Genomic DNA, 25,125 nt, shown 5'->3' with positions numbered 1-25,125 from the left:
ACTTATGTTTGTGAAAGTACCCACAAATTTTCCTTTTATAAACATGTGTATTTTTGTTTTCCAGGGACACATAGATATAAAGTCATCAGACAATCACCAAACACATCTATCAGGTATTTAATACAATCTGTACGACACATTGCGTAGATACAGCGCCATCTATTATCAACAATACATAACCTGGTCCTATACAAAGCTGGACTTTATTACTCGCAATATAGAAAGAAAAAACATCCATATTATCTTGTTATGTATTTAAATAATAAATACTATTGTAATAGCTACAAGAAATAGATATTTTAACCTGGTCAGAAACCGCTAGCTAGGCATAATAGTCTAAGCAAACATGTTCAAGAGACAAATAAATGTCTTATGTACAGTTATATACACGTAAAAGCTGCCTTTGTCATGTCGGGATCGAACTTCTAACCCTGTCACGTAACAGGCGGTCCACGTTGCGAATCGTACTTTTAAATCTTCGTAATCAGTGAATATCGAAGTACTAAGAACCATTCTGTTCCGTCACGTTTATGGTCTGACACTGAAGTTTATAAATCCTGAACAAACCAGTTAAAAGCCGATACTACACCCTAGCGACTAACCCCAGTTATTTTAACTATAGTTTAAACTATAATCGTGTAGAAAAACACGTGATTGGATATAAAAATCACCAAATAATTCACAATATATTAGTGTCACAGATTAGTTTATATGTCGAGCGGTATTCGAACTTCATTATAGTGTAAATCGCACATTAAATCAACGAAATTATTTGAGCCCACACGGCTTGAGAAATGCCGCGAAATTATCAATTGCAAGATGCTTAAAAACATTGCTAAGTTTCATGAACCATACCTAAGTTTGAAATGTCCTTTTAGCATATTATTAAACAAGCTAAAAGATGGATTTATCGATAAATTTCTGTGTTAGCAATAAGTGATCATTAAAGTTTTTAAACTATCGCAGTTTGTACACATAATACTAAATTAATAAACGTAAATATATCTTTTTGTCACCCGACGTTTCGATCGAGTTACACGATCATGGTCACGGGCAGATTCACATCAAATGATCACTTTCTGAATACACAAACTGTGTGATTGGTTATAAAAATCAAGTGATCTTAGCAATATGAAATAATGATAATCAACGACATAAGTCGACAGTTTGTCAATTTATTATGGTAATTGATCATTTCGCGGCCCTAGAGAGGAAGCATTGGTTATATAAAACAGCCTTTTAATATTGGCGCTAGTGGATATGTGAATGTCTTATAATCTTATTGTGAACTTTAACGGTTAACGCTTCATTCATATTTAGACGTATAGTTTTATGTCTGTACTGTTCTAAATTAAAGGACTTAGACCTATTTAGACCTGAGCGTTGGTATTGTTTAGCGGAGTACGCTTAGATACTACGGTTCATGTAGAATACCGAGAAACCGCTTATATTATCTGATCATGTCTTAAAGATATGAATGGAGCTACATATTATTCTTTATTTTTTTATTGTACAGTTACTAAACTAACGAAATGTTTTAGCAACGATACTGGATATTTTTATGTTATTTACCTCGCGATAAAATATAAGCTTGATTGTATGAATGTTACGAATATTGTGTAGTTGTCGTACCACTAGCGCCATCTATCGGCTAAATGCTTCATTAAGACTCGTTCGAAAAGTATATCACAATAATTTGGAAAAGAGTTATTACTATTTTTATTACACAATGTCATACATGGTTTTTAATGTTTATGGTGCGATTCAAGCAATGTTACGTATGTTCGTAGTTCGTAACGTGCACGTGCTATGTGGTATACGATATACCCCCTCAGCATCAATTTTTCAACAGCTTTTTCTATAAACCTTATGAGTTTGCCCAGCAATTAATAACACTACTTGAAATTTTTGTGATTTTCTTTTCGAACGATGCCATAATGTTTAAAAATTACTTGTTTATAATTAGTATAAGCTCAATGTTTAGTGTAAGTGTTGTTTATTCTACAGTTAGATGGACCAAACATCGTTTTGAGTTCATTTTGTAAAGCCAAAACGTAGCTGTTTATAGTGGGATAATATTTATTGTGGGCCAACTTGGGTCCGCATGAGCTCATTGGTTTTGTGCAGTCGAGTAGAACAAACGAAATAATGTCATATGGCAATAAAACGAAAAATATAATCTATGTGTATGACTGAAACTAAAATTAAAACCGCAGTGAGTTTATAAACCAGGAGGCTTACTCCTGAAAGGATCGAATTTGTAAACGGTCGATTTGGGTTCGAGGTAATGCCAATCGTGCCCTTAGTTCACATCAAATTACAAACTTGAACGAAAATACAAGACCCTGAATTAAAGTGTAACTAAATTGATTGTTTAATTCACATTTTGTTCACTTTAAATCAGCATTCGGACATGCACTAGTTTGTAATTTAAGAGTACGATTTGATATAAGCTCGAATCTGACTTGATCAATTTAAAATTCAATGCTGTCCAGAGTAAGCCATCAGTTTAATAATTAATTGGATAAGGAATGAAAAAGTCTTGTTCATAATAAATATTGCTACCATTGCGTAGCTATAGTATCTTTCTAAACTACAATAGGTTTTCTACACTGACTGCACCTTATAGTCTTGTAATATAATTTGTAGTCTAATAAATGTGTTAGGTGTAATCTAGGGTCTAACTCCTGGCCCAGACGTGTAACAGGGACCATGTAGTTGGATTGTAATAGAATGTTTCAAACAGTTGACACCCGACTGCGAAAATAAACACGAAATTAAATAGTAATAGTTCCACTTACATGAATATGTGATTTGATATTACTCGGAAACAGTAACATAACATACACAGTCGGGTTGCCACATACAAAATTATATTTTATATATTAAAAGTATTACGCGCTGTACCTTTATACTAAACAGTTTAATTTCTACAACACCAGCATTCCGAAGTCTGTACCTTCTTACAAAGAAATATCTTTTTTATTAATTTTAAATTTTGATGAAGCAGGTAACGATGATCTTGCATTTTATTTCTTCACCTACTATAAATATGGCAGTTGCCAGTATATAAAAATATATTTAATTACATTTTTGGAACTCTTTACTGTACCTAAATCTATACAGTGTTTGCATATGTATTTACTAGATATAAGAGAATGTAATTTCGTTATCTTGTGACCGTTTCATATATTTCTTGTAGTGCAACAAATAATATATTTTATATGTGTATTTATAAATGTATACTCTAATCTGAAAATATATTTTCAAGGTACCTACCGACTTATAAACGAACTATATGTATTTAAAGTTTGTGACTTTGAAATTGATATAACGCTTGTTCAAGTCACGTTTTCTATTTCAATGCATATTTTGCATCAAAATTCACGTTTCGCGTGTGCGAAATTGAAGAATGTTAGCAAAATTATAGATAATGTAATTCTGTCAAGGAATTTCAATAATTGCTTCCTGAAATATACCGCAGCGATTAATTGTAAGCAGAGACTTTATAGTTGTTGTCTATGTATTTATATGTAACATTATGTGACTGCATAATCCACTTTTCGAGAAATAAATAATTATAAAATTGTATTAGTATAAGAGTTTACCCACTAGGCCACTACCATCGTGGGTAGAAACATCAAACAGATGTTAATGATTTAAAAAACAACAAAACACAATCTAAGCCTTCCAGATGATGTATGTGTGTTAATGTAAGGAGTCGTCAACTTTTTGTTTTTAATGTTATATTTAGTTGTACTTTATTTTAAGGGGTATTGCACACTTTGCTATTGCACTTTTGTTCGAGTGAAATCACGCTTATCTAGAATATAAGATGGCGTTTTCAACCAACTAATTATTTTATCTTTTTTTCTATTTTTTAATACCAACAAGAGCAGTATAAACTATTGTCGAATACTGTCAATTTTTAAAGTAAAATATGGTCTGTTCAAATGCATAAAGGCAGTTGACGTATAATATTAAAAGTGTGTGATAATATTCTCGTTCACGACGTAGCGTCACTATTTCACGTTTGTTTTAAGTTATCGCATCACAATAAGTCTAGTTTTAGTGATGAGTGGCTAGCGTAGGAATTTAGCCTTTATTTCTATACTGTTAAGGTGCATTGAAACGGGCAGTTGTATTCATGAAAAACGATTTGTGAATGTGAAATAAAAATAAAAGTAAAAGCCAGCTTCATAAACTGTCGTTTATTTAAACTTATGATTATATAAGTCTTAAGAATCATCAAGTGTAATGATAAAATTATTATTTATTTCTGGTTTTATTATTAGTTTAGTTTGCATGTGTTGTTATGACCGAGGTTTATAACAGACTGCTGTATACCGGCTAAGAATAATTTTGCTGTTTTATTTGAGGTAGATGTTAATAAACCTCGTCTCACACACAGTTATTTGTACATGTTTGTAATGCGTGTGATGTAGCAGGCTATTCGATAGCAATGATGTTTATACATGTTACCTACAAGGGACTAAAACCTCAATGTTATTATTAGGTGACTTTCAATGCATTAAGGAAGATTATCTTTGTTGTAGTTGGTGCTATTCGTTCAAGATTAGCTGAAGAACGAATTGTCTGAATATGTATTTGAATACGTCTTGTAAAACTCGTTTTAATTTCAAGTGTTTGCTCGTATGATATTTATTACCAATGATTGATTCCTAAATGCAATGAAATTCATCTCGGAGCGTAGCTTGTGTCGTTGAGATTTATTATTTAAATGTACGGGTTGATCTCGTTTTTTGGACGCATTTCTTAAACTTTCCACTATTTCTTCAACTTCTAACATTCTATTTTAAAACCTCATATTTATTAGTTTTATTTTAATAATGTTGTATTTAAGCTGTGAACGCTTTAGGACTGTTCGATTAACGTATTTATATTTAAAATAATTTACGCTTTCAATGCGTCGAGTATTGCAATGAATAACAGATAACAGCGATTCCTACAGCGAGTAGATAAACCCAATCGTTTGTATTTAGTATTCGCAATGTTTGAAGCTCAGTATTTATATGGAATTAAATGAATATGTAGTCGAAATTACCACTAGTTTCCGAATTAGTTTGTGTAACTAACATTTTATATAAATTGCATGTATATGTTGTGTATATACGTGTACTGTGTATATTTATGTATGTTATTATACTTGTGCCCACGCGGAGTGACGGTTTGTTGAACTTTAGTTGTATGACGAAGTTCTAGTCAAGGAGTGCTGTAGCAGTCGGAACCTACGCGGGTTTATGTATTATATTGATGGAAATTATTTATTAATGATCGCTCCGCCTGGACACAGTTACTGGTTTATCGTAAAGTGCTCTCTTTTGTACACAAATAATGATGTTATCGTATACTCCAATAATACTGTGTTGCGTTTGAAAAATAAAACTCCGAATTTAATTATAAAGTCTATCTTTTATTTTTAATTCAAACGTCCTAACATCTGTATACAAGCGTCTCCACGTCGCTAGATATGCAATACTTATTGCAACGATGACCACCGCAGCGGTCCTACGGTGGGTAGTGTTCTCGCACTATAAACTGTCCACAACTGAACACTAAATATTTACACTCTGTAAGGCATTGGTTACAAAACACACAGGCTTATCCGTCGCTCGTGGATCATGTCCATGTGTCGCGTCTTAACAGCGCGCTGGGCATCGAAGGGTGTGCGGAAGGCGACCCTCGCGTCGCCGGTGGGCTGTCCGCGCTCGTTGTAGCGTCGGATCACATCGTCTTGCGTCAACTCAAACTCCGAGAAGAAACTCATGATGTCATCGATGGAGGCACGGAAGGGCACGTTCTCCATAGACACGACGCATCCCGGCGCCCCGAAGTCATCGAGTGCTGGGTCCTGGTCGTCGTCGTTACGTCCGTTGTCGTTGAACCCGCCGCCGACGCCGCCTCCACGACCGAAACCTCGGCCACGGCCGCGACCTCGATCGAAACCACGACCTCTGTCATTGAATCCGCCGCGACCTCTGAAATTTCCGCGGCCGCCGTCGAAGCCACCGCGGTTGTTGAACCCGCCTCGATCGAAGCCTCCCCGGTCGAAGCCACCTCGACCTCGGAATCCGCCTCTGAATCCTCCGCGCATTGGATTCGGTTCGAAAAATTGTTGCTGCATTTGTTGCGGTGGCATAGGGCCGCTCCCGAGAAGACTTTCTGGCTGCTTGGGCCCTTCTAGGGCTTCCTCGACGACGCTTCGCGGCACCAGGTCTATTGTAACGCGACATCCCTCCAGGTTTTTACCGTGTTTGGTGATAGCCATTCTCGCTTCTTGTATCGATCTAAATTCGCAAAAGCAGTCTCCCGATGGCATACCGTTTGTATCTAACATTAAATGTATCCGAGCGGGCACTGCACCCGTGTCTGAAAGGAAAGTTACGATAGTTCTATCCGTAGCATCTCGTGGTAAACCTTTCATCAAAACGCAGTCGAGAGGCTCGTTGTCCATGTCCATGTTTGCTTTAGGTCCCGACATTTGATCCATCTGATTGGGGAATGGCGGGCGGTTAGCCCAGTTTGTGGCGGCAGTGCGGGGATCCATCGGACCGTTGCCCGGATATCCACCAAATTGTGGACCTGGGAATTGTCCCGCAAAACCTTGCTGTTGTGGAAACTGAGGCGTAAAGAAAGGTGGTCCCTGTCCTTGACCCTGCATGTGTCCAGGACCGCCTTTATGCATGGGTCCATTGTCGAACATACGACGCTGGCGCGGGTCACGCGGCACCGACATGTTGTCCTGCATCGGCTCCATCTGCGACGAAGCTTCTTGCGACTTATCGTTATGTGCTAATTTCTCTTTTTCATATTCTGCCACGGATATAGCAGTGGCGATAGCTGTTCTTCTACCAAAAATATATCTCTCTTTTTTCTCCAGGGCTAGTCTTGCATCTTCAGGTTTAACAAATTGCACATAAGCAGTTTTGGTTCTCGTGAGCCGACAATCGATGAGCAAAATGGACAGAAGTGAAAAATCACTAAAAGATTTTATAATATCATGTTCCTTGACGAAATTTGGTACTTCCGACATCTTAATAACACTGAGTGGCGGCTGAGGCTTATTATCCATGCTGGCGATAGTGAGAGGAGGCTCCTCCTCATCGTTTTCCTCGCGGTATGGTAAGAACGAGTCCACCGCCGACTCATACGCACCGTCGTCAAGGGCTTCAACAATTACTTCTGCACCTTTCAACTCGTTGCTCTTACGCTGTAAAGCTAGCTGTTTCGAGCGAGAGTCACAAAATCGTACAAAAATATTTCCCGTTCGACGGCCCATATTATCATTGATCATTTTAATGCCGTGTTTGTCGATTAGGAATGGGAAGAATCGACGAACATCACCGTAGCTCGTGTGGTTTGGAGCGTTTCTAATAGCGACACAGCAATCACGCTGTTGGTCGGTTTCGAACCTCGTGGGACGGCCGTCACGACGGAAGTTACCGCCGCCACGTCCCATGCCGCCGCGGTTGTTTGGACTGTTCATTCTTGCGCCGTTACCATTATGTTCACCCTGGAATGCATTAGGATTGCGCTTCTTGCCGAGCTCCTGTAACTTGTTAAACGCTTCGGCGATAGACGGATCGTTGAAACGATTCATCGGTGAGTCATTACGTCCCATGGGACCGTTTTGCATCATGTTGTTTTGCATCATATTATGAGAGGGAACATTTTGGTTCATTATTGGGAAATTAGGAGGCGTAGGCGCATTAGGCGCCTCTGGCATGTCGAGGACTTTTTCTTGTGAGCCTGTCAGGCTGCGTTCGTTTCTACGATCGCGGGAACGGCGGGATGGAGATCGATCTCTAGAGCGACTGCGATCTTTTCTGTCTCGCTTACGGTCGCGGCGTTCTCTGCTGCGGCTGCGGTCGCGGCGACGAACCCTTTCTCTCGAGCGTGACCTGTCTCGACGATCCCTTTTGCGTTCTTTCCTTTCGCGGTCACGGGACCTGGATCTAGACCTAGATCGTCGCCTGTCTTTTTCTCTACTGCGTTTTCTCTCTGGTTTATCATCATCTTTATCATCGTCCGCTAAAAGCGAGTTGGACGTGGGGCTAACCAGTGGTGCAGGGGGCTCAATGACCGCCGGCTGCGGAATCTCCTGGGGGTTTCCAATGCCAGGGATACCAAAACCAGACATCGGGTTGTTGCCGAGTGCAGCGGAGAAGGGAGTCAATGCGGGTATTATTGGTGGTTGTACAGAGATGGTGGCGGGAGTGGGGAGAGGCGAGGGTGTCGGCACGGGCGCGGGCGCAGCGGAGACGACTGGCGCCGGCGCGGGCGCTGGCGTGGAGAGACTGAGCAGCGGCACACTCTGCCGCGCCGCCTCGATCACCTTGTGCATCTCAGAGCGAGAGCTCAGCAACAGCTTCACCTGGATCTCCTTGATCTTCCCACCGTCGAGCATCATCGCTTGACGCGCGTCCTCATCCGTACTGTAACAATGGAAAAATAACTTTGAGTTCGATTTTTCTATATGCTTTGCTTTTACAATTCCTGAAAGTTAATAACTTCTGAGAGCTTTCGTTGGCGTTCGCAGAAAAGTAAAGATTATTCATATGCAAATGATGGTATTCTAAAAATTCAGACAAACCAACATTAGTTCTTATAGTAGTATAAGCAGGTAGAGAAGTAGCTAATACATTAACAGGCACTTAATACTGCCTCGGTGGTTTGGGTGGTAGAGTAAGCGACACAAGCTCTCGGGTTATTAGTATTTTGATCTAAATTATATCTTATATTCTTAAAAATATCTCGGAATTTGGTTACATGCCCGATATTTGACAGTATCAGCTTGCGCTGTACTACATAGAACTAACATTGTACATAGCAAAATGTGGGCGTATTATACCTCTGCGTACACTTTAGGTACAACAGGCGTAATATTATAGGTAATAGGTAGATTTTAACAAGGTAGTTATGAGTATCTTCAATTAACGTATCTACAAATCCAAGGTCCAATATAAAATGATAGCAGTACCTACCCATTGTCAGAATCACGGGCCTACCCTGGCTGAGTGCCGGGTGCCGGTGGCATATGGATTTTATTCAATGCAGTCATGCAGCTGATAATATCGATGGACTAGCTGACCATATTCTGTTGTGTAGGTACGTCTTCGAAAGAAGATTGTTAAAGTTCTACACCAACGCGTTATCGATTAGCTTAGATTTATTTATCTATACTAATAATATAAAGCTGAAGAGTTTGAACGCGCTAATCTCATGAACGATTTGAAAAAATATTTTTTTTATTCATTGTTAGATAGCCCATTTATCGAGGAAAGCTATAGGCTATATATATCATCACGCTACGACCAATAGGAGCGGAGTAGTAACGAAAAATGTTACAAAAACGGGGAAAATTATGACGTGACGCAAGCGAAACTAAGGGCTAGTTTCTTAATATGAATATGTGTCAGATTACCTATCTGCTACATTAAGTAGCAGCAAATGTATGTATGTCATTAAATGTGAAATAAGTATCATTGGACAACGCAATAACGGTCGTCTGATTTCAAACTAAGCAGAGCTTGATCTATGACAATAAAATAACTGATAAACATACTTATACAGAAATATACAACCAGGCTCAGAACAAATACTCGTACTCATCACACAAATATATGTCCCGGGTGGAATTCGAACCCACCACACGCTAACCACTGCGCCAATAATTCGCTGATGAGTCATTCGATACATATCCAAAAATAGTGCAACGTGGCTGTAATATTATTGGGTATTATTTAATCCACATAACTTGACGAGTGCTAAGCATGGAACCTTAGGTTCAATACCCGTGTCGTATAGGTAATAAAGGTATACTGGTATAGCAATTCTGGAGCATTAATAACCTAAAGTTTATTGTTTACATATGGATATTTACAATTTCGTTCTAAGTAAATTATACTTTACTAGCGGCCCGGTCCGACTTCGTCCGGGTATAGACATAGTATGTTAATCCCATTCCCGCGGAAATAATGATTCCGTTGATCCCGTGCAAACCTTGTCCTGACAATTACCAACATTTAAAAGAAATATCCGACTTGGTGCTGAAGATGTAGTAGGTACATACCTACCTACATTTCTATGATTAGGTAATTTTTATTTATACAGATTAAGTAAGTACATAATTGAATAGGTATTTTATGTTTATAAAATGCTGTTTTTAAACACGTAATTCTAGAGTTAGTGTCTAACTTTTGTACCTACCTACGTTTACACTAGTTTTATTTGTTTTAAAGTACAACAATCCATATACGCTCATGATAATTTTATTTAACTACTTACTTTATATTATCTAAGTAATAAACAAAATCCTATACCTATCATAACTTCGATTGTAAAAATCACAAAAATGTTTTAAGTTGTTGTCTGGCTTGATTCCGTTATCTCTCTGAAAGAGAACTGAAAACTTTAATCGCGACAACAGTAGGTACCTTTCTACGTTGATTGCTGATGCTCTGCTCAGAAGTGTATACTTACTTGCGAAAAATGTGTCACAAAAAGTTGTCCTAGCGCCACTAACGAGATAGCGTCTATCTATCGGATAATATTGGCTAATTCGTCGCCTATATAATAAACTGGTTATACATTTTAGACAGATTCAGTGTCAATCATAAGGATCAGATAGATACATTGCTGACATTGCCGTTCGGAAGTTTCTCCTAATTTGTTTTTCCCTACTTTTTTTTATTAATATTCTTTAAAAAGTCTTCGACATGCAATCAACACACCAGCTCAAAGAAAGAAGAATTATCGTTGGATTGCTATCGCTTAGAAACTTACTACACTTTCAGTTGGAATCGGGCAATAGGTTTGGTGGGACTACACTCTTACTGTCTAACCGATCTACCTATAGCTTCTCGATATCGTCTTCACAATTACAATAGTCTTTAAATTGCATTAATTAAGGTTTAACGATTTTACAGCTATGTATTACGCGACAGACTGCAAACTGCAGCTTGCTCAAACCCTCTGTGTATGTATTTTGCATAGAAGCCAGCCAACAGCCTTTTGTAAGAAGTCATTCATCTGTTATCTACTTACTACTAGCACTAACAGTTCGATCGCCCTTTTCTGAGTCGCAGTTAAATTATAAATGTGTTTAGAATTTAGTTTAATTCAGAGCGACAAGAATTATTGACCTAGTTAATCCTACTACTTATTTCTTCATTTTAGTTCATTATTATAAAAAAATAAGTAGATTACGGTTTGAAACCTCATAATTACCTATCCGAGCACTAGTAACGATAGATTAAAATAATATGATACAGATAAGGAAAGAAGCAGTGATAGCCGAGTGGTTTAAGTTGGCACCTCCCACGCAAGTGGTCGCAGGTTCGAAACCGAGGCAACACACCAATGACTTTTCGAAGATATGTGTGTATTAGAAATAATTATCACTTGCTCTAACGGTGAAGGAAAACATCGTGAGGAAACCTTGCATCCCTAAAATTTGTTTAATACATTTATTGAGGGCATGCAAAGTCCCCAACCCGCACTTGGCCAGCGTGGTGGACTCAAGGCCTAACCCCTCCCCCTCGTTTGGGAGGAGACCCTTGCCCTGCAGTGGGACAGATATGGGTTAATAAAAAAAAAAAAAAAAAAAAGATAAGGAAATGAATGGATTGAATAGACATAGAATATGTAGTATGCATAATACAGTGATAGAATTTTGAAACATAACTAAGTGAAAATAAATATAAGTAAGGAATGTTGCTTGATGTTACTTTAGCTCCTACACGTTGCCGGAAAATGTATCCTGGATCAAGTGAATCAAGTCTTAATAATATCGGAAAACTAAGTGCAAGTGAAGAATTGAGTTAATTTCTAAGCATAATCCCTAGAAAGTAAAAACCGTATTTTGTTAAGTTCATTCTGTAGGGCAGGAGGAAAATATTTTTAGTGTATTAAGCGTAAATGTGTCCATAATTTCTGGTTAAAATCTCGGTGTTAGATGATCACGATGCTTAATCATTTATAGTTTAAATAAATATTTAAGAGAGTTTGCCAATGGGTTGTCACTTGATACCTGAGTCATGTTCATAAAATCTTTGTTCTAAGTATACTTATTTCAGTCAGGTACAATTTTGTGTTAAGTTCCATATCAACTGCATGTGGTATTAAAACATGTAGCTTAACTAACTATCGCGCGAGAGCAGTATCTACATTCTACAACAATCGTTTATTTTTCCCGTTATCACCACATTATCCAAGAAAGGTCAGAAAACTTTCATATAAAAGTTTTTCCCCCTTTTTACCTCCTGGGGTGACAGTTCCGACAAACCTCACTTAGTGCTCCTCTGCACTTCCGGAATCTTTGATCGTGATCGATTCAGTACATAAATCAATATGTATTGTGTTACCCCCTACGCTACCACAAAAAGCTTAGGTAGGTACCACTACATACTGACGACTAAAAATAGTTACAAGTTCAAGGGCCCTTATCGACAAGTTTCTGTCGGAATAATGTCACGAGGTTTTTGAGCGGACAATACGTCCCTATACGATACAATCAATGTACTATACCTAAGTAGCAGTATCAAACTCTACCTCGTAACAGCTAGCAGACGTTTAGCAATAGTGCTTAATTTAGAAATATAACTTCAGCTGTCTTTCCATCAGGGATGTGCTAGGATGCGTAGTGAGAAGTATGTTAATGTAGAATCACTCAGTTTCGTTTGGCACAGTTCTGGAAGAAACACCTCGGCAGAGTAAGGATTTTGCTTATTTAAGACAAGGGAAGGATGTGTTGCGATTGATTGAGTATCTGAAAGAAGCCCGCCAACCGTCCTCGTGCCACTCATTTGCTCTGTTTAGAGATTAGCAACGCGTACCTAGTCACACTACGTATTTGCACACAATGCACCGTTTTAGTGAGAACACTCACTTTCGTCTCGAGTGGAAAACTAGCCATAGGTACCTACGTTGCAAGCTAAGACTTGCATCTGCAGTAGTGGACTGGACAGATGTTCATAGAATGATAAAAATATATAATAATTAATCATGTACCCGATGATGCTTCCATTTATGTGTGCTTAACTGTATACCCATTTTTACGATCTTACAAAAGGAGTGTGACAAACTCATATGCCAGGCTACGCCGCTAGTGGTCTTGATTCTTAATTTATTTTTTTATGCGTGTATGCAGATGGAGTTTAAATAACTCAATAGGCTCATAATCTTAAGCTTGTCAGTCCCTAGGTATAACTCAGCATTTCGTTTTTTTTATTCAATTAATTTGCAGAATTCATAAAACCTTCGATCAGGAGCTGGATAGCTAAAAGGCAAAGATCCTGAAAAAAAACAGTAACTTCCTACAACAACGACGGCTTCGCGCTGACAGTGAAAGAGAAACATGTAAAACGAAAATAGGAGGAGAAACCTTCGTCTTCAGAAAACTGAGCACCGACTAAGGTCACCTGGTTACATTAGCTTTAGGAATAAAACCTAAATTGTCACAAGCAGCTATTTACTTCAGCCCAGTTTAAATCTAAGCGTGAATTTGCTGCCTATGTACATATGTATTTATGAGAGTCTATTGTACCTAAAGAAATGGCGGAAAAGGCACTTAGTGAATCAAGCTTATTTAAAACAAACCACTATGTAGGATGATTGAGGAATCTATTGGATATTTCTAGTTTCGTCTTTACCTTGCGACGTGTTTGATGCTGCTGTCCTTACTTAAAATAAAAAAATCTAAATTAGGTATGCTCAAGTTCAAGGTTATAAGTACTGGTTAAGTAGGTAGCTATAGTGCTAACTAGTTTGTTGATTTGAAAATCACAGACTGCCTGAGGTTTTGAAAGTAGTCTCTATTTTCTATCAGTACCAACCTAGATACCTGCAACTTACCTATAAACAATTTACTAATTGAAATGAAATCCCTTGCACGGTACATTAAAGAGGAGTAAGAAGTAATTTGAAATAGTACCTAAGTACGTGAAACAGAAATTTTGTTCTGTCTTATTACTTAGGTATAAGAACGTAAAAATGCCAAAGCGTCCAGATCTAACGATTGGTTGAGTAATCGCACGCAAACTACTCGCGAACGGTGTAGATGAGAACATTATCAAAATTGCAATAAGAAACCTGTTACTGACATCATACTTATTTTAATGTCAGCGTAAAAACCAATGCCAAAGGTAGTCGTGTTTAGAGAGTTTAAGTCCTGACCATCAATCTAAGAGGAACGAAACTATTTGGATTAGATGCGCGGGCGCATCGTGCCTTCAATGAAAGCTTAGCGGACGCTACTTTATAGAGTACACTCATTGCACATGAGCACCTCCTGCACAACTCACGTAGTGTAGTCCTGTACATAGCGCATTTGAAGCAGATCTGGACGGGCAAGAGTGGACATACTTTTTCAGCACTAAGTACTTACACGAAAAAATAATCAAGTCACACGATGAGCGCCATGGATGAGGCGTTATGGTATTATTAATAGTGATCAGTTTCACATATTGGTGAGAGACATTAAATATATTGCGGCTCGAAGCACATGATCATATAGCAAACGACAGCAAGCGCCTGTTCGCGCTCAGGGGCAGATATCGAAGACGCGATCCAAAGTGCGAAGTTGGAACGCGAGCTATCCACGACAAATGGTCCGCGATCACCGGAACGCCGATCCAACATGGATCGCTCGATCTGGATCGGGCTGATAACATACCGAGACATGTCACTATATTCAGACTGTTTATCGATGACCAAGATGACCAGGTTTTAAGGTTACCACACGGGAAGTTTCTCGACTCAAAGTTCACGGAAATGTTCGTACATTACCTCTTTAAGAAGATGCATTATATGTTTATATCTTAACGCGAAACCAAACGGTTTTCGAAGTTGTTTTTTGAGCTAATTATTATTAGTCATTAATTAGATCATAGTTGGCTACTTGGTTTGTTTTACGCACAGTGGTATTAAGAAAATAATAATAGGTGATCACTTATTTGTTTTTTTTACTACTGTAGACTGGAAAATTTACACTGCACCTGTCGATGAGTAAGAGAGAGGTAAGTAGGTGGGATTAAAAGGGAATTCGCCTTGTAGTGAGTAGAGAAAAGCTGTGGCTAATTTTGGTAAAAATGATGAGAAGCTTTCTCTATATTTTGGCTATCTGTTTTAGATAACCATTTGACAATATTGCTGACGTTTTTGATACAATTGCCCAATCGCAATGCAATATCTTTTATGGAGTTATGTGTAACGAAGTGATGTGAAGTTGGACTTCTTTCAAGACGTTCCTCCTGATAAAGGACCTGAAAAATGGGTACGCGAAGTGCCAGGAAGCTGTGGTTTGGGATTTTCGATATAGAGATGGTATTTTCACTGTTTATGTCCACTAAATGTGGTGTGGTCGCAAGCGCAACTCTTAGTACTTAAGTACAAGCAAATAAAACTTACTAACCCGCATAAAAATAGAGGTAGCTACTCTTAATGTAAATTCCGTACAGCAATGCACATTTATAAAGTTAGCACCATCATAAAATTATCTCATTTCGGAACATTCATAAGTGTTATTATGACTATTATAAGTGTTAACACTTGAACAAAAATATTTGATTTTGTTTTGGGAGAACAAACCTACAACACTTTGTTGTGAAGTCATCACCGATCTTACGTGTATCTAAAACTGCGCCTGCTTTCCCCACTGGCACCAAATAGCAGATAATATCCCAGCAAAGGTGCGTAAACAATTTTTTTTAAGCTTCAAGGTGTTTCAAACGAAATAGACGCAGAAGAAAATTTTGCAGCATGCATTATGCTATTGGATTTGCCGTAACTGCCGATCCACTTTGGTTACGTAAGCGATTACCTATGTACGTAAAGTTTAAAACAAATCCAAAGGTGAGGCAGACATGATTCGTTTCCGAGGAGGAGGCGAGGAGCACGCGACTAGAGTCTAACCACGACTTAAGCTCAGTGTGCGCAGTCTGTATGTGAACTGTGAAGGACCTGTTTTTACGCTAACCTTCACAAAACCTTAACCTGACCCCAGCATTGGACGGCTGCATCTTGCAGCGGTCAGGTTCATTGGCAGGCTTGATCCGTTAAAATAGCCGGTGTCTAACTTGTTAGGCTCTTGACATTTGACCAGTATGTGTATGATTTCTCTTCCACGGCCTTCGTCATTCATAAGTACATCAATATGTTGTCCAGCTCTTTTATAACGGTTAACTACCAAAATATCAGGTTTTGGTGTTAACAGTTCGACAAACAATCGTATTTATTACAGGTGGACAGCTGAGTTTTGCTGGTGTGTTCGTTAAATTGGATAAAGATCTGTGGAAGACCTCTAACCCTTGCCTGAAGACCAACCAGAATTTGAGATAATATTCCGTTTACTAGATTTCCTATGGAGTCCAATATCAAGTAGAGAAAATGACATTGTCAATGCGGGTACAAACGATGAAATTGACATGATGACATGTGTTAAATTATCGATTCCTACACATTATAAACTCTTGCATTCGCAAACTGCAGTCGCAGTTTGGGCATCCTCCTTCGAGCATACCTACACATCACATACATGTTATTAATTGGAGCAGAATGAAAAAATCGGACGAGCAAAGCATTGAACAAGGAAATACAATTTTTTTGACATTATTTTCAGACAGTTTGGACTAACCGTGTAAAGTGTTAATTGAGGTATACCTGAAAACGAATATTGTTGTGCAAACAGTGTTGTTGTTACACCTTGCGCTTCGAGTTCATTCCTAGTATATTCCTTTGAAAAGACAATTTTCTGAGTAAAAGTGCAGAAATGTTTATCGCTGCCTGTGCTGTTTTGATAGAGCCTATCCATTTCCAAGAAACGTTTTGGTTCCACTAGTAGAATAAATCCTCCATTCTAGAAATTTTGGCTAGCTTCATATTGTGATTTCACAAAGTAGGTTAAGCTACTACGATGTCATAATTATTAATTAGATTTTTTCTAGATAAAATGGCGGAGTTTTCTGTAACAATATTTTTTAAGATCCAGTTAAATGTTTATTGGTTTGAGCTAAAAGACAATTCATATTGTAAAGTTGTATGATGTCTTCGTAGACTTGCCGAAAATTGCATACCATTAAACATTTCACCGATTGTACCAGTTTTAGATTCCCACAGCAACATTTTTATACCTATATTACCTTGACCACATCTCGGTAGTTAGTATTTTAGCAGGAATTACTTATAATGAGTTCATTAATTTACTGGTTACTTTCTCCATAGGTAAGTACGCATTTCCTTGATTCTTAGGCACATAAGCAAATTTCAATAATCAGTTCGATAAGCATCATTCTACTGAGTCCCTAATGCGCTTTGACTAAACATTAACCTTTTTGTGATATAGTCACCTTCACATACATTTTTTAATTCTAGCATTCAGTTTTTTCTGTTTAAGGCAGAAAAATCTCAAGGCATCCCTTCACGTTCATATAACTTACCTCTATTGAAGAAAGATCGTACATTTTTAATGAAAATGCTAGGTTCCTACCCATTTGTGGACTACCGCGCCTGCTCACAATAAAATAAATCAGCGCCCCTTTACATAATAGTTATACCAATTTTATATTTTTTCAGCGCCCACTAGGGGGCAGAAAAGCTCCCGTTAGGAACCTGCTTTATTTTCAGTTATTAACAAATCAGAATTTTAAGATTCTTATTTTCAGATCAAAGAAAGCTTTTCCCCTTGGAACATACTATGAATTATTTAAAAAAATCGTAACTAAAAATTTGAGAATGAAGTTGCTATTATGTTTTGACTTGCGTACCTGTATCTAACAGTAGTGATTTTCTTTTTTGTCATTAGTAAAAAGGCGTTGAGATTTATTTTAAAGAATGTCACTAAGACAGTGGACTATTTCTGGATTTGTTGGCCTTACCTACAGCATTCATCATCATATACAAAATCTATTTACGTAACTACGACTGTATCGAAGATGCACGAACGAAATAATAATAAAAAAAAGTTGTAGGTATGTAAGCCTTTTCGTCATCACATCCCATCAAGCCGATCGGTGTCCTATATAATTCCCTTGTGTAAGTGCAACGCGTATTAGGTAAGGTCGTAGCATACATATTCGACACATATACAGATTCACCACCATTCTATCATCTCGTTTGTATTCCCTGCACGTATGAAAGTGTTTGAAACTGGCCCCGCGACCAATTCAAGTTCGTAAATCGCAAGCAAAACAGAACATTTTGAGTAGTGTCTGCAGATAAAACTACGTCGCTGTTCACATATCACATCCTTTATGTCTGGATTGCTCCCTAGACTCTAAAATGATAGCAGATTTCAAGTAATCCACTATGTGACGACCCGCAAGCGTGACATCGGTGACGTAAAAAGCCTTAGCCGAAATAACAACTCCTTTGGGCATACGTTAGGTTAAAGGGAGTCAATAACTAGGCGGTGACGTTCAGTGTTTCTGAAACGATGTGTTTGCTACGACTATAGAATTAAGAATGTTTCCCAGAAAAAATGCACGGAAATTGTTCAAAGCATTCGTCTTTTTGTCATACCTCAGCTAACACTTTTTAAGAATACCCCGTCTCGCCATAAGGACAATTTTCGTCAAGTTCCTATCCATATTTGCAAATAATTAGGTACATACATAAAGTGACTAGACATAACATACAAAACTAGTCATCCATGTAGGTACACATCACAAATGCAAGGAAAGCCTAAACTTTGATATCTGGATACATACATTAAGAAAGTCCAATTATAATTAATCTTTGTTTCAAAATCATATTTACGCTTCAGTCGATGTTAAGAAAATAAATATAATAAAGTATGATCAGGCGCCACTAAGTCTCGGTGTGTAGGGTAGTGAAAACTGGAAGATAAATTGATGCGTGGGTTGAGCCTTTCACGTATTTCTGTATCGATAGAATTAAATATAAATGTCAGAAGATAGCATCAATCTTCACTAACCGAGCTATGAAATATCGGCTAATATTCATTCATCATTTTGGGTAGGTAACTGTCGTATTTCAGCAACTAAGGATTAGTCATCGTCCGCATTGTGTACCAAGTCGTGTTTTTGTCCCGTGTTTATTTTGAAAGTACCTAGTAAAGCTTATTCCTACCTACCTATACTTCACTATTAATAATGTTATAGAAAAAGTCCATTACGCCCTCATTCTTCGAGCAATTAACTACTGTGATTTAGTTGAATACAAGTAACCTACAGTCTGTTTTAAACTAGTATCTTTCACCAGAAATTTCGCTATCCCGAGTTGATGCAATAATTATTTCAAACAGTTCTAATGAAAAGGAAACGCTTTTAGTCGTCAAATTCTTCATTCATTCATTTAAACCGCAACATTTTCATTATGTATTCAATTAGATTATAGCTAGGCACCATTTGGTGTATCTTACTGTCGTTTCGAAGGGTTAGGGTGCTAGACATAATATATCATACGGGTTAATGCAAAATTATTTGTTTCGTTCCTTACAGCATTGTAGAATGACCAGGGGTATTCCACTCCGCAGAATAGGTATGATCAGCCGCCGGGCCGCATATGCGGCCTATCTCAGTAGGTTGCCACTCGGCGCGCTCGCTGACCGCGTCGCGCGATTGGTGCTAGCTACAGTTATCTATTTTCTTAATCTGTTTTCTGTTTAAATGAACAAAATGTCAACTAAACAACAAAAATCCCGCTTCTTTGATTTTACCTATAGTAAAGTTATGTAGATACCTATATCTATTTAATGGCCAGACAGCAATTTAATTATAATTTAATTTTATAATGGTTAATGGGTTTTTCAGAAACTATTAGGAACAGATTAACATGTTTTGAAGTATTGTATTTGCATAGGTACACACTGTTCTCTTTATTGATTTATTTTAATATTTATATCGACTAGTGATAACCCTGTGTTCCGGCGGCGGAACCGGAGACGCGCGGCGATACCCAACGGAGTATGAACGCTCGCGCAGCGCGATAAGTTTCAATTTCGTGTGGCAGTCGTTAGTGTAGGCATTTTTTTATGCCTAAACTCCACTTTTGTTCAGAAGTGGACCTTCTGTACGATAGTACTATTACTTATTCTGTGGAATGACCGCTGGTTCGTCTAACGGCGAATGATCGGACCACCAAGCGAATATCACTAGCAAATTATTTCAGTTGTTGCAGCAACAAACTAGTGACATTTTTCTCGCCAGCCAGCAGTCTGAACACTCTGAATAATAACCAAACAACTATTATAACCGACTATTATTACGCATATCTGAACGCGTAAACTGTATCAATTTTATGGAATACTTTTAAAGTGTGAAAGCAGTCTGCTCAGTCCAGTTTTAGTCGGGAGTAATGCAGGTGCCTTACTTGAGCCAATTTAGACGATCAATAGGTTTCTGCGAACTTATCTTTTTAGGCTTATTATTGTCTAAGTAGAAATACCTCTGTGTAACACACACGAAATTTGAAAAGATTTTTGTCAATAATAGGTAGTAAGTAATAATGCCGAGTGTTCCTAAGTGGTGCGTAGAGATGGTAAACCATAGCGATAGTGCGAAATAGATATTTTTTAAATGTAAGATCCTAATTTCTACTAATTGGACAATAGCCATCATAGTGGGTCAAGTAAAAAATAAAGGGGAGTATAATCCAGGAAGTAATTCGGCGAGAAAATATTGTTAAACTCAGCAATACTTTTCAGAATAAGCATAAAACCATTTTTTTAGTACCATCAGCCAACTCATTGTAGTTAAATGTAGTTAGTATTAGACGTTTGGTACGACTATAGGTACATTCGATATTTTGCCTAAGACATTTATCAGACCTTTACAGTCCCCGAACTTACTTGTCTATAAGTAGTTTCCTCCACTCCATCACGTATGAAATGATTGGTTAAACATTATCACTGAGTATAAATATAACAAATTTAATATTGCATCGTTTGTAAAATGCAGCCGACAAAGCAATGGTCGATGAAAAGTCGATAATGGCGTTGAGTAATTAAAACAGCACCATTAAATTTGTAATAGGCTAGTTTCGCTAATACGCCCTAGCACATTAAAATTTAATCTATCTCATGACGATATTGGTGTTCCTGACTATGACATTTAAATAAGATCAAAAATTGCCTCAAAAACTATTAAAAGTGCTATGCGAACATTCATTCTTACTCGTCCCTACTGAAATATTAATTTGTAACGCGACTGAAAGTAGATCCAGCTGGCGTTGAGCCGAGTCAAAACATTACATATTATATAATCAGATTTTAACCAAATTAAGTTAACATCATACCAAAAACCAAACAAGAAAAAGAACGTCGAAGGAAAATATCGTGATGAAAACAGTGCATGCCTGAAAGTTCTTCATGTTGAGATGAACGTCTGCCCCACCTGCACCCGGCTAGCATGTTTAATCCAAGATCTACCCCTCCCTGATTCCGGGAGGAGACCGTCATCCAACAATAGGATAGATGGGTTAAATTTATTCGGTTGGCGTTTATTTTCAATCAATGTATAAATTAATTAAGTTTTGATCTCTGATCTCTCCATCCGCGAAACTTAACTATAGTAGAATTTTTTATATCGACTTCAAGTAGTAATTTATACTCCAATCTAATGTTTTCATTTAGTATAAAGTTCTCATATTCTCCGGCCTAAATGCCCTTAGCTTAACTTAACTTTGTACTATGTGTTCTCAGGTGTTTCCGAACTCCTACAAAAATGTCTTAGCCTAGAAAATTTTCTACAGGTTTGTCATCTAGGACAGCAGCTTCACAAGGTAGGACGAAAATATAAGACGTAACGAAATATCCACCATCATCATAGCATATCATCCCTATAGACATGTTTTAGTGGTTATGAAACTCCGTAAGATAAATAGAAAATCGGTAAGAAGGAACAACAGTAACAACAGATCGATAGAAAATATCCCAGAACTTCAAATGCGACAAAACTCACCTAGTTTAACTATAAAATCGATACCTACAACTAGAGTCCCAGAGCAAAATATACCGACTTTTTTCATTGTTATTAAAAAACTTAAGACGTAACTAGGTCTATCATGCCCTCTTACTACACAAAAATTGCGTAAGCTTGCATTTATTTCTTCATATTACGCGAACCTTAAAAAGAAGCCTATAATCAGAATCGCACACGATACAATATACACGTAACTGTAGACTTCCAAAAATAGATTTTTCAGTAGATACTTACTGAAAAAGATTCCAGCCTAACAGATAATACTCAAAAGCATTTCATACTTTCAGATTAACATAGATAGTCATTCGAAAAAGAGGTCGAACACGCGAATTCTGAAGAAAACACCTTCAGATCTTGTTAAACCATTTTACCAGTCTGATGTATCACCGTTGCATCGCGTTCATAAGAGTCATGTAGTTTTATTTCTTGTGAAGATTTTTAGTAAAAATCAGTGAATTTTATCCTGTTTTAGTCACATTAGAATATGAGTTTATTAACATTTATCTCAACTGCTTAATTCGTTTTTAGTATTTAGGTACTAACAATAGAGGTTAATTATTTAAGAAAACCTAGCAAAACTAGTAAATAACTTCAGACCTAGATTTTAAGACACTTTCCTGAAGGTACGAACCTAATCATGAAGCAGTTTAGATCTGATGTTCAGCATTACTTTAACCTAGCTTTTAACCGCCATTCATTGTCCAATGATTGTCATGTCAGGCAGTCGCATACTAAATTGTAACCACACCCGTGGTAAATGGCTGGAGCTGAAGGGAGCTAAGGTACTAGCACTATGAACACGCTCACTATTAATCTAGAAAGTCAACTAACAAACTAGCTAGCATCTTTAAGCATGGTGACAAAGACAAAACTTAAGAATAATGTTCTGCATACTGGGTAGACTGCTCATCTATATACCAGAGCAATTGGGTAGCCTTCAATTGCAGTATGTAGTTGGTAGTAAGAATCTGCAACTTGTGCATTATTTTATCGCTATTCTAACCATGTAGGCTAGCTGCCCACAGGCTTACCGAAAATTAGCGAAATAGAAAAATAATCAAATACTTAAATTCTGAAGCCTTCTGTGTCTTCTATCTTATGAAATGCAGATGAAGATTTCTAATAAATAGGATTTCTTTTTCATTCATTCATCAAAATTGTCTGTTTGCCTATTTGTGTGTTTCGCACACTTGCTTATTAGTATTAAATTTTTAAATGTAAATATATTTTGGATAAAATTGTTCAATTAAGTTAGTATGTTTGTAGTATTTTTACATGTCTGAATTGTAATTTAGGAGAGCTATTCATTATAGAGAGTTATACACTGAACCATAAATTGTAACGAAAATACATTTTTAAACTAAAAACTTTTAACATACCAAAATGCCTCAAAAGGCACATAAAATAGTGCTGTATTCATAAAAGCAAAAAAACTGATCTCAATGTTGCAAAAACAAAAAAATGAAATAAAATACTTACCATTGTGGGTGAAACTATTCCAATGATTTCTTCCATCAAAGTGCTAATATAAATAGTAACTAATAAAAAAAATACTACTACTACGTTTGAGTTTATAGCTTACTCCCTGAAGCATAAGTATGGAAACTTTTTGATATACTCGGCATAATAAGTTGTTGAAGAATAAATGCAAAAAAACATACATAGTTTGCATTTGACAGATGCTGTCCCTTAGTGGAAAGGTCAAATAAGTTGTTCCTCAATCAAATAATGTGATCAATAAGCTCTATAGATAGTGTAGTTGATATAGTGACGATTCAGTGTCAGTGATCGTTGAAAATCTGACAACAGATTTTTCAGCAGCATTTTTCATTGAATGTGTAGTATCCATTTTTAATATTATATGGGGTTTAAACACCATCATAAACTCGTCCATTTATTAAAAATAAATATAATAAATCTTATAAACTAATTGCTTATAATCTTTAATGAGATCAAGTCCTGATATATTTTCAATGAAATTATACGTTCAGAGAAAATAACCAGATACAGATGTAATTTGAATGTTACGTATAGCTACCTGAAGGCAATGAACGCATCTCCAAGCTCGCCGCCTACGATGTGTACTCCTCCCTCTGGGATGGAAAGGCCTCGAAAGAAATTCCTAATGTCCAGGGCATTTGCGGACCATGGTAGGTTTTGCAGTCTTATGATGACACTCATGATGGCTGTTCACAGTATTAGGACCTACAAAATAAATGAAAACACCTGTCCATTTTTTGATTTACAGAATTTGGTAGTTGTAAAGTACCTAAACAAAATCTCTTCCATAAGATTTTTTGGCAAGGAGAAATTTATATCCATTAGCAAAGGTTGTGCATTACTAAACATATCAAAGCAATACAATGACATGTATTTGTCTGACTACACCTTGAAACCACTGGTTACCATGAACGACAACATATCAATACCTACTGCTGATAAATTACTACGTAAATATAGGTTGCTATCAATTTAATTTTAACATTTAGTTGTTTGCATTGTATCAAAATTGTAGTTCATCTAATACACTTGCAGCAATTGTAGCCATTTTACGACTACAATGGAACGTTAAATTGCAAATGAATGCTATAGCCTATAATCAACGTTATCAAGAGGGGCTGCACTAGATGATATTTATATGCCAGTTATCGACACTTTAGTTGAATGTTAAGGATATTCTTGATCCCAAATAACACTATGATCATTTATATATCCGGAATACACTATAGCAAGAAAAAATAAAACGATTTGCATCAACAATGACGCCACCATAAACACATTTTACACTTTGCACTTACCTACAATTTGCTAAAGCCTTTCTTGCTAATTATTAACAAGACATTTCTAGGCACAAACCGTTCACAATACGATATAAATCACATACGCATTTTTATTATTTATCATTCCTAAATAAATACGAAGAAATATACACGAAACTACGCAAAGAACAGTACGATCCAGTTTGATAACCAAAATGGCGGACACGTACGCGTTCCGTTCCGTTTCTTGTTCAGAGTTTATGGATGTTCCATTTCATGCGATGCATCACGTTCGACGCTGAGTTACGAGAACGACACACTATGGCTCCACCGGGTCCCACAATCTGCACTTGACAAATCTTAACTCCGGCTTGTTTCTTTCCAAAACACATTTTTTTCTTCTAATT

The 25,125-nt window shown here is 37.2% G+C and overlaps 2 protein-coding genes across 2 annotated transcripts in view; one reads left to right on the top strand and one right to left on the bottom strand.

Moving 5' to 3' along the window:
* LOC142981727 (ceramide synthase 5-like) overlaps window positions 1-5,425 on the top strand; it is a 22,500-nt gene extending 17,075 nt beyond the window's left edge. The window contains exon 8 of the mRNA XM_076127822.1: window positions 65-5,425. Coding sequence (XP_075983937.1) covers window positions 65-74 — 10 coding nt within the window. The 3' untranslated portion in view covers window positions 75-5,425. The remainder of the gene's footprint in view (window positions 1-64) is intronic.
* LOC142981726 (uncharacterized) lies at window positions 5,414-24,959 on the bottom strand. Its single transcript, XM_076127821.1, has 3 exons — window positions 24,758-24,959; window positions 23,998-24,164; window positions 5,414-8,456 (listed from the first exon to the last, which is right to left on the bottom strand). The coding sequence occupies exons 2-3, from the start codon at window positions 24,138-24,140 to the stop codon at window positions 5,606-5,608; spliced, it is 2,994 nt and encodes a 997-aa protein (XP_075983936.1). The 5' UTR covers window positions 24,141-24,164; window positions 24,758-24,959; the 3' UTR covers window positions 5,414-5,605.
* Window positions 24,960-25,125: the final 166 nt, after the last annotated feature.

Source organism: Anticarsia gemmatalis, chromosome 20, assembly GCF_050436995.1.
Source record: "Anticarsia gemmatalis isolate Benzon Research Colony breed Stoneville strain chromosome 20, ilAntGemm2 primary, whole genome shotgun sequence".
Lineage (NCBI taxonomy): Eukaryota > Metazoa > Arthropoda > Insecta > Lepidoptera > Erebidae > Anticarsia > Anticarsia gemmatalis.
This window is presented reverse-complemented; position numbering and strand designations above follow the sequence as displayed.